This window comes from Perna viridis, chromosome 3 (assembly GCF_037379345.1).
Source record: "Perna viridis isolate PV_CMFRI_1.1 ecotype Kerala chromosome 3, ASM3737934v1, whole genome shotgun sequence".
Classification (NCBI taxonomy): Eukaryota; Metazoa; Mollusca; class Bivalvia; order Mytilida; family Mytilidae; genus Perna; species Perna viridis.
This window is the reverse complement of record NC_142447.1, coordinates 39,295,467-39,308,693: the sequence shown is the minus strand read 5'-3', so window position 1 is coordinate 39,308,693 and position 13,227 is coordinate 39,295,467. Positions and strand designations below refer to the sequence as shown.

The 13,227-nt window shown below is 35.0% G+C and overlaps 1 protein-coding gene across 1 annotated transcript; it reads right to left on the bottom strand.

Annotated features, from left to right (window-relative positions):
• Nucleotides 1-1,164: 1,164 nt before the first annotated feature.
• Nucleotides 1,165-5,699, bottom strand: LOC148622203 (uncharacterized). The gene is made up of 2 exons (XM_088571851.1): nucleotides 5,542-5,699; nucleotides 1,165-3,823 (listed from the first exon to the last, which is right to left on the bottom strand). Exons 1-2 carry the CDS (start codon nucleotides 5,605-5,607, stop codon nucleotides 3,152-3,154), a joined length of 738 nt encoding a protein of 245 aa, XP_088427977.1. The 5' UTR covers nucleotides 5,608-5,699; the 3' UTR covers nucleotides 1,165-3,151.
• Between the last annotated feature and the right edge of the window lie 7,528 nt (nucleotides 5,700-13,227).

Below are 13,227 nucleotides of genomic sequence, written 5' to 3'. Positions count from 1 at the left end.
CAATGTCTCTGTTTCAACGGTAAGGTTGAAAGGAGGTCACGTGACAAATTCATCAAATTCAGTAGGTAATCTTGAACTATCAAAAAGAAGCGGTATCCAGTGAAATAAAGTGGACACATGAGTCATGACATTACACATATACTTGTACATGTACATGTTCCTTAAATCCAAACTTCCACACCGACCATAGATCTTTATCGCATACCCTATATCACACCCCTAGACATGTATATTGCATATTATATATCACATCTTGCACAGAACACAATTAAGTACATTTTGTATAGATAAAATATAAGAAAGAATGAACATGACATGCTGAATCTGTTTGATATGCAGAATCAACCCTCGACCTATATCACCCCGCAGACCAGTAGCCCTTCAGTTGATTTAGGAGTCTCCTGGTGATACTGCATGTGATACAGATTTTGGCATGCACTATTCAGTATGGAATTTAAAGAAATAGTAATACCATGTGCATGTGTATTATATCCATGCAAGTCATAACTGATTATCAATATAGTTCTTTTTAGTGCATTGTCAAGATATACCAGATGCATTTATTTAGAATGCAGATCATAAAGTGAGAAACAAGATGTTTCTAGAAAAGCAGAGGACGCTTACCCTACCGGTGCACCTTGTCCATGCTCCCAGTTTTTAGTGGAGTCCGAGTTGCTCATTTACTTTTGTTACTTTGTATGTATGATTTTAGTTACTTTATGTTCTTTGTTGTGTATGTCTGTTTTCCATGTCTGGTCTTTGTCCCTGGATTACATTCTTTTAATTACCGCTATAACCTTGGTTCCCTTGATTACTCTTGCCCGAAATTATATGTACATGTAACAATATTTCCCAATAATAGAAGGTTTCTCCGTATCATATGGTTAAAATACATGTATATTTTCACGAATTTACATTGTAACATTTTGCATATATCAGACACTGTTATGATTTTTTTCCTTGATTTCTTTTCAGTGGTTATGACTTAGAAGTTTCACTAGATGAAGTGAGGAGAAAACAAAAGTAAAACAGACCATTTCTGTGCTGGGACACTATTAAAGCATGAAACAAAGTTCATGTTTCTCAAGTCTGGTACATATATGTGTAGCATAAAGCAGCTGTGAATGTATATGTCAACATCTCTTAATAAAAAACTATAAAAAAAACATTAACACTTATATATTTGCAAACATAAGAGTTACTTGAATTGTAATCTTATACATATTTGTGAAACAATCATGCTGAAAAAAGTGAAAGAAATGCACATATATTATTGAAGGCAGACAGGTATAAAACACTCAGCAAATAGTGATTCATCATAAAAAAAGTGGTACTCATGAGGTATGTGTTGACTAGTAATTTGTTTGTTTTTGAGAAAAAAAAGATGGATTTATACTCAAAATGCATGTGTGATTAAGACATCATATTCTGAATTCACATACCATTGACTTTCCAACTTAATTGGAATCTTAAACTGCTCAAATTTATGAGCCACAAAGTTTTTTTTAAGTTTAATGATCTTTAAACTACATAGTAATTTTTACAACAAGAGATTTTATCCTTGTTTGAACTGAAAAATTCCTAGAGAAAGGTAATCGTTTATTGTACATACCATAGCCTATAGTATAGACAACAATGACAAGGACAAATTTTAGTTTTAATTTATTACAAAAAAATAAATAAATAAAAAAAAACCAATTCTACATCAAAATGCAAAGCAAGGAAATGGTTTTTTTTGCTCATTTCCCACTTGAGATTGGGCCTTTGTTCAACGTCATACAGTCTGCAGGCTTCATTTCTACTTCATGCATCTCCAAACCGAAATTTCAAGGTGTGGGTCCAATCTTACTTTGAAAATTCGTCGAATATTGATAGTCAAAGATTCTCAGTGGAATTCATATTTTGTAAGAAATGCTGATTTAAGTATTAGGAAATTTGAGGACATCGGCGTACGTGTACAGCCAGGAATACCAAAAGCAATAATACAAAAGAAGACCCAAAAATATATATTGATGAACAGACTGTATAAATATACACTGCGTTAAAACAAATGGTTATTCTTTAGAAGGACTAAGTTTTGATCGGTTTATTTAGCTTACAATTTGGTTACATGAATATTTTTGATTACTTTGAGGTCTTCCTTGACTCAGTGCCTCAGCATTTTGATTTGTCTTGCAAGACAAATAAATATATAGACACCTATTTCATGTATTTGTTTCCTTGACTCAGTGCCTCAGCACTTTTATTTGTCTTGCAAGACAAATAAATATATAGACACTTATTTCATGTATTTAATGCATTTCATTTGTGGATATCAAATGAAGTTATACAGGAAAAGTACAATTTAGTAGAAATAATTCAAAGTTAAGGTATATTTCAACAGAAACCAAAATTTATGAAATGACAGCTAATGCAGCTTTAAGTCGGCTTTTGTTTTTGCCCAGATTATTATTATTATTATTATTATTATTATTATTATTATTATTATTATTATTATTATTATTATTATTATTACCTTAATTATATTAGTATCATTATTATTACTATTGATAAACTCAGCGTTAAATAGTATTTCATTGTGATTTCCCTAACAAACTATTTAATTTGGAACATGATCGTACAAAAATTGAGCATCTGTAGACTTTTCAAAATAGCCACAAATTTAAGAACGGTTGACCAAATAAAACCAAAAAACATAAAAAGACCAAAAAGATAATTATAAAGAATAAATGAAGTTTATACAAGTATTTAAATGTATGAAATTTCCTCAAATGACAGATCTGGTTATACTTAACTTATAGTATGCGTAACTTTATTTTTCAGAAAACCGTCAATTTTTTACTAAATGGGCGCCAAAATCGGCAGATTTGTTCAGTTCGGATGAAAATGTATTTCTCGGGCACACATGACCTTCTGAAGATGAGGGCCGTTTCAGAAAGCAACAATTTTCGGGTATCGTCGACAATTTTGTTTCCATCCAAACACAGCATATTGAAACACACAACGAATCTTTTTTTTTCGAGAAGTTTGCTGCATTACCATAACGCTATTTCATAGAAAGTATACATATTTCCCTTCACACATAGTATCTCCCAAACAAACTGAAAAGCACTTTTCACGTATGAAATTGATATTTATGGACACGAATTCCTTAAAATGATGATGCCGCTATTGAAACGTCTCCCCCTCCATTTCTAAATTTATCCGATATCGTCATTGGAAGATTGTCGGACATTTTATTCCGCTGTCTACATTTGTGAATTCCAAAAATAACTATCACCACAAACATTAGTCCTAACATCACGCCGAATATAATTACCAGTTCTCTATCGTATGATTTAGAATCGTCACTCGTAGCTGCTTGTGCAGTTCCAGAAGATGGCGGTGTTGAATACGGTGGTTTAGATGACGTGGTTACTTTTACATGTGAGAATATTGTACTTGGTTCTTGTGTACTCAAACTATTATCATGGTTGTTTGGTATCATTCCGGCTACATTCGTATTTATTATGGGTGTAGCCTTCTTTGTTGAGGTTAATGGAACGGATACAGTACCAGTTGTTGTAACAGTTCTGGCTGATGATACTGTGTTTGTTTTGTTTGTATTTGTAAATGTGATTTTGGTTGCTGCATATGTCGATGACATAGCCCATCCTGTAAGTGGTGTAGATTTATCTTGTGTTCTCTTTGCAGAAGCGGCTGAAGTTATTGTAGCTGTTTTTGATGTGTTCCTTGTAGTAAGCTTTGCTGCGGTCTTCGTAGTGCTTGATATTGTTGTCGTTGTGCTACTAATTGGAGGGGTAGTTCCTTGGATGACGACATCCTGGAAGTAAATTTACAAAAATAAAAATAATACAAGTTGAGTAGTTGAACTCTATCAAAATATTGTATATTTTGTGTATTTTTGTTGGTAATAGTGTTGTATTGAATAATTCGTAAAATAATAAAAATGCATGTTACAACCCAACCGAGAAGGTGACAAGCTTCATTCCGTCTCCGACGATATCCTTGCTTGATCTTTGCAGCGTAGCACAAAATAGAAATTTTTCAAAAGTTTATTATCTGAAACCTTTTACGGAATTGTCTGTTCCTTTCCATCGCACATTAGTGAAAACGAAACTTATCCATCAAAACTATATGGTAAAGTTGGGTTTTATTCCCTACTTGTTCAGCTCCAAATAGAAGGTCTGTTTTGTCGTGTTGTCTTAGTTTGTTTGTTTGTTTGTTGGGGTTTAACGTCCAAGCAGCAATATTTCAGCTATATTCAGACAATGAACATGAAATGGATGATAAAATGAAAAAAAAAGGATGGGTCATAAGGATAATAGGGTCGACAAATTTTGATTGCCACTGGAAAAAGGGGGATGGGTAAGGTCGGGCAATTTAGCCTCCTGTGGCGGAGCGCAAAGTTTCCTACTCCTATCGAATACCACAGCAGGGTTCTTTAACGTGCGGGGAACGTGGCATCTTTCCCAACACGGTGCACCACTATGGTTTGCGGTCAGGTTTTCCGTATTATAGCCTGACAATCCCAGCATGTAACACGCCAGGGGTACCCCATTCCACCGCCTAAGGCACACATCACAGTTGCTCTGTGGGCAGAGCGCCTAGCCCCCGGCTAGGTTTCTGAGCACTATTTAGTCGCCTTTTACGACAAGCTTAGCGCTGCTGCAGGCCTATTCTTTTAACACCCGGACCTGCACGGGGCTCGTGTTGTCTTAGTATACACACTAATTGATTTAACTAAGTGTCACTAAATTTTGATCGTGTATTGTAAAGTCTAAATTTCCAACAAAAGAATTATACAACGAGAAGTCTTGGTGGAAGGATATATACGAACAAGAAGTCGCGATGTCATGTTAGTAATACGTTTTTTTTTCTTTTTTTTTAACTATTTCAGATTCAAATTCAATTCCAGATATGTTTGTGTTTATCATTCATTTTCGCTAATACTAATCAAGCTCTTATAAATGATTGTTACAATACACCATTTAAAAACATTTTGTAGTAATAATTTAGCATCAAGAAAATCTAAATATAAATATGAGCATGAAACTGACAAAAATAACCCAATTTGACTTAATATAATAATTCATTACTATAATGAATTGCCGTGAAAATTAAAAAAAAACAAAACCTGACAGACCGACAGGCGAATGGAGCAATTTAATGGCAACACTTTAATTATATTAAAGAATTTTCCCGGTTAGGCATACTTTGTTTCAATATTAATAAAGCATGACATAACACATTACACAACTGTTTGGTAAATATCATACTTCGTTGCAAGTATCATATTTCGTGGAGAACATAAGAACAAGAAACTAAATCCTTCTAATAAATACCCTAAAACAACCCAGCGTGTACATTTCACATCCATGTAAAAAAGAATATTATACGTGCGAACCGTTCAATGTACATAACAGTATGACTTACAAGATGACAATGAAAAACGTGTGTTGAGATAAAAATGCTATTTCTACATTGACTTAAACGCTATATTTAATGACATTAAAGAAACAATTTAGTATCAAAATTTACCGTTGTAGTTTTGGTATCCGAAAAAGAAAACAAGCAGACAATACACACTAATCTATATGCGTCCATGTTTCCCAACGGGTTCTATGAGAAATACATAGTTGTTCGATTGTACGAGATTGAATTTTATCTAAACTTTGAGATAACTGACACAAAGTTCAAGCTAAATATCTATTGTGTGTGTATACAGCCGTTAGATTTTTAAGTCCTTGTGATATCCGTAAATCGATTTTTTTTGTAGATTTCGGTTTTACTCGGCGGCGGATCCACTATCTACGACAAGAAGCAATTTAACCTATGGTATTTTTCTCCCTTCTTTTTTTTTTGTTTTGTTTTGTTTTGTTTTGTTTTATTTTTTTATAGAATCTCATTACATAAGATCCTTAATTACCACAATTTAAGCTTTAATGATACAATAGTGGTGAGACAATAATAAAAAAAAACTTAATCAAGCTTAACTTGTGGTGATAATAACACATGTACATGTAGATGTACGTAAAATTATTTGATTTTTGACATAATGTTCGACCGCCTTAATATGTTTTAGGCTATGCTTATGATAGACGGAGCTCATTTTTTCTTTACGGTGCACCACCATGTAGTTAGGGTGGATAGATTTGAAGACCAAAAAGACATTAAAACGTGCATACTTCTGTATTTTTTCCGTGGTCTTAATTTCGTTGCTTTGGGTTAAGTCTTATTTGACAAGCAAAATGTATGAGACTTTTTCCAATAATTTCCAAATTATGATTAAATATGATAAAATATGGTAATATAAAATCGTATTCATCGACGTATTAAGTACATGAAGCACTCCTGCTAAGAATCATGCAAAATGTGATTCATGGGTGAAAAGCCTACATATTTTTATTTTTGATATTTTGTTTGAATTACCATAGTAAACAGAAATTTACTCTCGGTTTTTCATATAACCCATGTTCTTTGGAGATAAAAATTATATAGAATGCACTGTAGATTTAAAAATTTAGGGATATAACTCTGTAAATGACACTCAAATACATGTACAACATAATCTATTGGATTTTTAGTGTTCATTATCTTCTTACAGCAGATAGATTGGAATGAATAAGTACACATTTCATAATATAAACCAATAAAATAACTTAATTTACAAAAATAAAAATATGTAGCCTTTTTTAGGGTGTATCATTTTTTTCAGATTTTGCATGATTTATCATAATCATTTATGAGATAATTTCAAATGCTTACAGGCTTTACCAATCAAAAGGCTCTGGCGACTGCTAAATCAATTCTGATCTTCGATCTAAATTGATCAAAAATACTCTGACGGAAGTTGAAATTTGTTGACACGGAAGAAGGTGTTCAGTGTTAAGTGTCAGTCTCTGTGAGAATCAGTCAGTGGATGAAACATGGTAAAAAAAACCCCCATCATCTTAAAAGGGCAATTTAACTATTTGCAACATCAGAATCAAGGGAAAAAACAAGATTTTCCATATCACTTTGGTAAAATGAGTTATCATTTCACTGAAATGCCCTGGAAATGAACATTTCAAGGGCAGTAAACTCTGTCAAAACCTTATTTTTCTAACATTCTATTGAGATTTTTTCAAGCAAATCTAGAGATGCATTGATCAAATAATGGTCATTCCAAATAGAAAAAAGCACCCTTAAGTGAAATAATATTGTTAGATTGGTGGTTTTTTGACATGCATGTTTCTGATTTTCCCATTTTGCCTTATACTTACCCTAGTTCGATAAAGCATTAAAAAATATTGAAAAAAAGTATCAAAAATTAGATTTTATTAAATAAACCGATGTTTTGCAAGAAATAGATTGTTTTTTTATGAAACGGTCTTGAACAAATCAAACACAACCTAGAATAACACGTTTAATGGAAAATGGACAATCACATGGGATTTACTCTGGTCGGCGATCACCAATAAGCAAATGTGCTGATCTGAAATGTCCAATGCGGCATCTAGTTATGACCACTTGCTCTTTGCGATTGCCGGATCTAGATTTATGAACGCCTAGATAGGGTTTCATGGAATGGATCATGTTGTGTTCAAGACCGTCCCATCGGCCCAGCCACATCTTCAAAACATATTTCCTTATGCAAAGTTTAAAATCAGTGTATGGTAAACTTACGTCCTTTATTATTTCATTTAATGTCTTCTCGGCAACCCTGTCTACAACTGAATTCCCCTGAATACCAACATGACTGGGTACCCAGAGGAAAACAATTTCTTAATCCAATTCCTTAAGTCGATAAATAAAGGGTTTGTAGGATAGAAGTGTTTTTCAGTTTATGACTCTTAATTGCCAAAAGACAGCTTAAAGAGTCATAGCAAATAATAAACTGCGAGAGATTAGAATGACTAATCAATTTAAGTGCTAACAAGATGGCTCGAGCTTCAGCTATAAAGATAGAAGCATTTGATGGCAACCGTTCAGTTGCAGTCCTGTCACCATGGACAGCAGCACAAGCAACGCTATCGCCATCTTTTAAGCCATCAGTATATACTGTGAACAATCTGGGAAATTAGCTTTAAGTTCAGAAGAGTAAGAATTGGTATCAGAATTTTTATACTCACAAAAATCAAAAATGAAACAAGGGCGTGGAAGCCCCCATGGCGGGCATTTCGAAATGACAACAGATGTCACTGTATTGGTTTCAAGATGAATTGCTTCCAGGTGAATTTTAATACGAATTCCAAAAGTGGAGTTTTGCTTTCATGATTTTGATAAATATCGACATAAATATTGTTAATGACATAGTCATAGGCAGGGCTATCAGGGTAGGCCATACGTTTACTTACATATTGAAAACCTAATTCCAAACGTCTGTCTCCAAGTGAAGGTTCATTTGACTCGGCATACAGGCTGTCAATAGGAGAGGTTCTGAAGGCACCAATGAGAAGCTGCAAACCCTGATGATGAAAAGAGTCTAAAATTTTAGGATATGATTTTTTGGCGAACCATACACAATAGATCAATAGTCAAGTTTAAACCTAACTAAAAATATAAACAAGTTTATAACAAAAATGAGGTATCAGCACCCCAATCAATACTGGATATCAATTTTAAAATATCTAGTGCTTTAGACACTAGACACCTAGGTTTAAGTAATTTGGTATGGGAAAGAAACGAAACTTTACTGTAAAAGAGTAAACCAAGAAAATTTGTTTCTTTTACTATTTTGATTTTATTACCATAAAGACAGAGATCTGGGACCGGATGCAGCTTTCGCATTCGACAAAAATGCACACCAACAGTTTTAGATGTAGAAAACTTGAACCCATTCTCTAAAGCCCATTTCTCAATTCTTTTTAGGCAAAGTTGTAACTGCCATTCAATATTACTTAAATGTTGTCCCCTGTACAGATCAGAAAATCGTCAACATACAGGGAACCGTCAATATTGTCTTTCAAAATTTGGCCTAAACTATTCATTTTAATAATGAAAAGAGTGACAGAGAATACTTCCTTGAGGGACTCCTATCTCCTGTTACTTCTCTAAAGAAAAAGTTGAAAATGACGATCTGACAAAAAAAATGAGACAAAAAAAGTCTTGCTGCCTACCCCGTATTAAATATGTCTTTTTAAATGTCATATTTCCACGTCGTGTCATAGACGTTTTTTATATGAAAAAAAGAAGACAGACACATTGTGTTCATTTTTAGCAAATGTATATATGATGAGTGTTTCAAACTGGACTAAATGGTCAAGAGTACTTCTTCCTTGCCTAAAACCACACTGAATATTAGTGAGCAAGTTGTAGTTCTCCAGGAACCACATTAGGTGATCATTGACCGTTCGTTCCATTGTTTTACAAACGCAGCTAGTCAATGCGATTGGGCGATAATTTGAAGGATCCCTATGATCATTTCCTGGTTTTAGGACAGGTACTGTTTGTTTGTTATTTGTTTGTTGGGGTTTAACGTCCGAGCAGCAGGATAATAGGGTCGAAATATTTTGATTGTCACAAGAAAAAGGGAGGGATGAGTAAGGTCGGGCAATTTAGCCCCCTGTGGCGGACTTCAAAGGTTCCTACTCCTATTGAATACCACATCAGGGTTCTTTAACGTGCGAGGAACGTGACATCTTTCCCAACACGGTGCACCACTATGGTTTGCGGTCAGGTTTTCCGTATTATAGCCTGACATCCCCAGCATTTAACACGCCAGGGATACTCCATTCCACCACTAGGGGAACACATCACAGTTGCTCTGTTGACAGAGCGACTAGCCCCCGGCTAGGTTTCTGAGCACTATTTAGTCACATTTTACGACAAGCTTAGCGCTGCTGCAGGCCTATTCTTTTAACACCCGCACGGGTCGAATTGGAACTAAAAGTAAGCAGGATTGATGGCATTGGTGTGGTTGCATTTGGACGTCGGGATGAAAACATTTTCACAAGTCTCTTCATCAGCCGAGGCATGGGGGGTCTCGACCTTGGTATTTAAGGACGCCCCTGAGATTGATTTATAGGACTTATATGCAGATGAAACCAAACCTAGATCACCAATCCTAGTCAAATTTAACAAATTTGATGATTGCCCATGTCTAAGCCATTCAATTCATATTCCAGATCGTATTGTCTTTGCGTCTTCAACACCGCAAGCTATACTCTTGATAGTATTGTGTATTCAAAATGGAGAATGGTATGAGATATCAGATATTTCAGAGACGACATACACGAACAGAACGTATCTATCAATGACGCGTAGACAGTGTACTACTATACTGACCCATGAACCATTGCCGTCTTCATTTTCCAATCGAAGCTTTTAAAAACATGAGAAACATCGGATTTAAACAAAACGCCACCAGTAAAGCAGGTTCGACAAATGAAGGGCTTGGCGTGACCAGCCGATTGATCGAACCGAGTCAATCCGATGACCCAAGAGTCTACATACGACCTTCATCCAGTAGCCTAAGGACCTTCTCGCCCAGCGTTGCAACTCACGGCAAACAAGTAGGTGAACCCAATTTTTATTTTAAACACCGAGCCCACGGTCGATATTCGGATTGCTTTAGTCTGACCTCTAACCTTTGATCTGTCCGGCATGGGTAACCCTACCAGCAGAAAAACTGCAGCTGGCATAACTTTTAAGATCACTGAGGCACGCAGCCCTCTACCACGACAAGGATAGCGATCCATGTGTTATAAAGACATTATATTTCATATATTCACCACATTTTATTATATTATATGTTGTTAAAACGTTTGAGTTCAATCCAGAGGCTAATCTAATCATCGATGACAAGGACAAGCTTTAGTTTGTTGTTTGAAAAATAACAATATAGACATTTTTGTCCATTTAATCTACTACGAAAATTTTTCCCTGTCAAAGACAAATGGGAGAATTGAGCACAAGTAAGAAGTTTTTGTTCATTTCTCCCTTAAGATTAGGCCCTTGTTCAATTGCCTCCAGTCCGCAGGATCCATTTCTTCTTCATGCATCTTCATTGACTTCAACCCAAAAATTCAAGTGTGGATCCATTCCTTCTGTTTTAAACTCAGGTTTCAGTATGTCGTTGTTAGTCATAGGGGTTTTTCCCAAATAGTTTTGTTTTGAAATGTAATACACATTTGAAAATTCATCTAATATTGATATTCAAATGGAATCTTAGAAAGAATCTCAGTGGAATTCGAATTATTGAAGAAATGCTGATTGAATTGGAAAATGTAGACAAGTTAGAAAAATAAAAGTACACGGCCATGGTTTCCTACACAAAACTGGATTTTTTCAATAATGTTTGACTGAATGTATTGTTCATTGAATAGCCCTGCATGCCATTGTATTTTGTGGCTTTGCATTCTCAGTGGTTTCTTCCATATTTGGTATTGGTGTGGTTTGCAAGCCTTCAATGATCATTCTAAATGCATGGTTCTGCACTTTGTCTAGAGAAGTCAGATGTGTTTTTGCAGCATGCATCCAAATGATGGATCCATACTCCAGATGTCTTATATTTCCCTGGTAGACAGTTTTTAATATCTTTTCATTTGTACCCCCATTTCGTTCTTGCCAGTTTTTCTTATGATGTTTAGTTTACGTATGATTTAGCTTTTGCAATGGTGATGTGATATTTCCATGTCATTCGCTTATCCAAGGTTACTCCAAGGAAGTTTTGTTAATCTTGAATGATTCTCAGTAGAATTCGAATTATTGAAGAAATGCTGATTGAAGTGGAAAATGTGGACAAGTTAGAAAAATAAATGTACACGGCCATGGTTTCATACACAAAACTGGATTTTTTTCAATAATGGTTGACTGAATATATTGTTCATTGAATAGCCCTGCATGCCATTGTATTTTGTGTCTTGAATCATAGCTTTGCATTCTCAGTGGTTTCTTCCATATTTGGTATTGGTGTGGTTTGCAAGCCTTCAGTGATCATTCTAAATGCAAGGTTCTGCATTTTGTCTAGAGAAGTCAGATGTGTTTTTGCAGCATGCATCCAAATGATGGATCCATACTCCAGATGAAGTCTTATATTTCTCTGGTAGAAAGTTTTAAATATCTTTTCATTTGTACCCCCATTTCGTTCTTGCCAGTTTTTCTTATGATGTTTAGTTTACGTATGATTTAGCTTTTGCAATGGTGATGTGATATTTCCATGTCATTCGCTTATCCAAGTTACTCCAAGGAAGTTTTGTTAATCTTGAATGATTCTCAGTAGAATTCGAATTATTAAAGAAATGCTGATTGAAGTGGAAAATGTGGACAAGTTAGAAAAATAAACGTACACGGCTAGAATGTGACGACTCTATTCGCTACACTGCTCCATCGGACCAAATTGATACAGGGAAGTTAATGTAAGTATAGAAGGGTCTGAAATATTCCAAACGATGTTAGAACTGTCAACTTTGCGAAGCAAATGTTTGGTAGTTCTTTCCGGGGGACTCGAACTAGTACCGCTGTGACATCTATGCCAACACCGTTTGCATAAAGTCCAGCGCCCTAGACCACTTGGCCAGTTAAGCTATATAAATAAGGCCAACAACAAAATTACCGATCACTAATCTGATTCATAATCAAGTCAAGTCCAAAATAAATCTGGCAAAATAGATAGCAGTTGGTATCGCAATGGTACTGACTTGGTACATGCACTTCAGATAAAATGATGGGTTAAATTTTGATTTTACAGCGCGCTTAACCTCCCTCTTCCATTGAGGCGAGACTATATCAAAAATGGTGATTAAAAAGCACGTGTATGCTATTGTCATTATCGGTAAATCAGTGGTCACATTAGCACAAAGAACATTTTACAAAAAGCAATCATTACTCATTGTTTAAGATGAAACTGAGTATTTTTCAACTAAGGAGTGATATTAAAAAGAATTTTGGAAGAGACCTTTTAAGACGCATTTCCTCACACCCCTGATTCAGGAGTCTGTTATGTAGATATTTATGGCGTTCATGGAAATCCGAGTAGTTAGTACTTGCTCTAGCGTAGCGAATCAATGGTGAAATATAAACACCATATGCAGGAAATGAAGAGATATTGCTGCAAATATGGATATATTGACGGTAACCGAAAAAAGGGTTGTTGATGGACAAAACATTTGTATGTAAAGTTAAAGGATTTAGCATCTTTAATTTTTTTTTATTCTTTAAGAAGTTCTGAAGAAATTCAATCTCGTATGAAAATAAAAACAATAGGCCAGGAGAGGAGCATAGTTAGTGCCCATTGGAATGCCA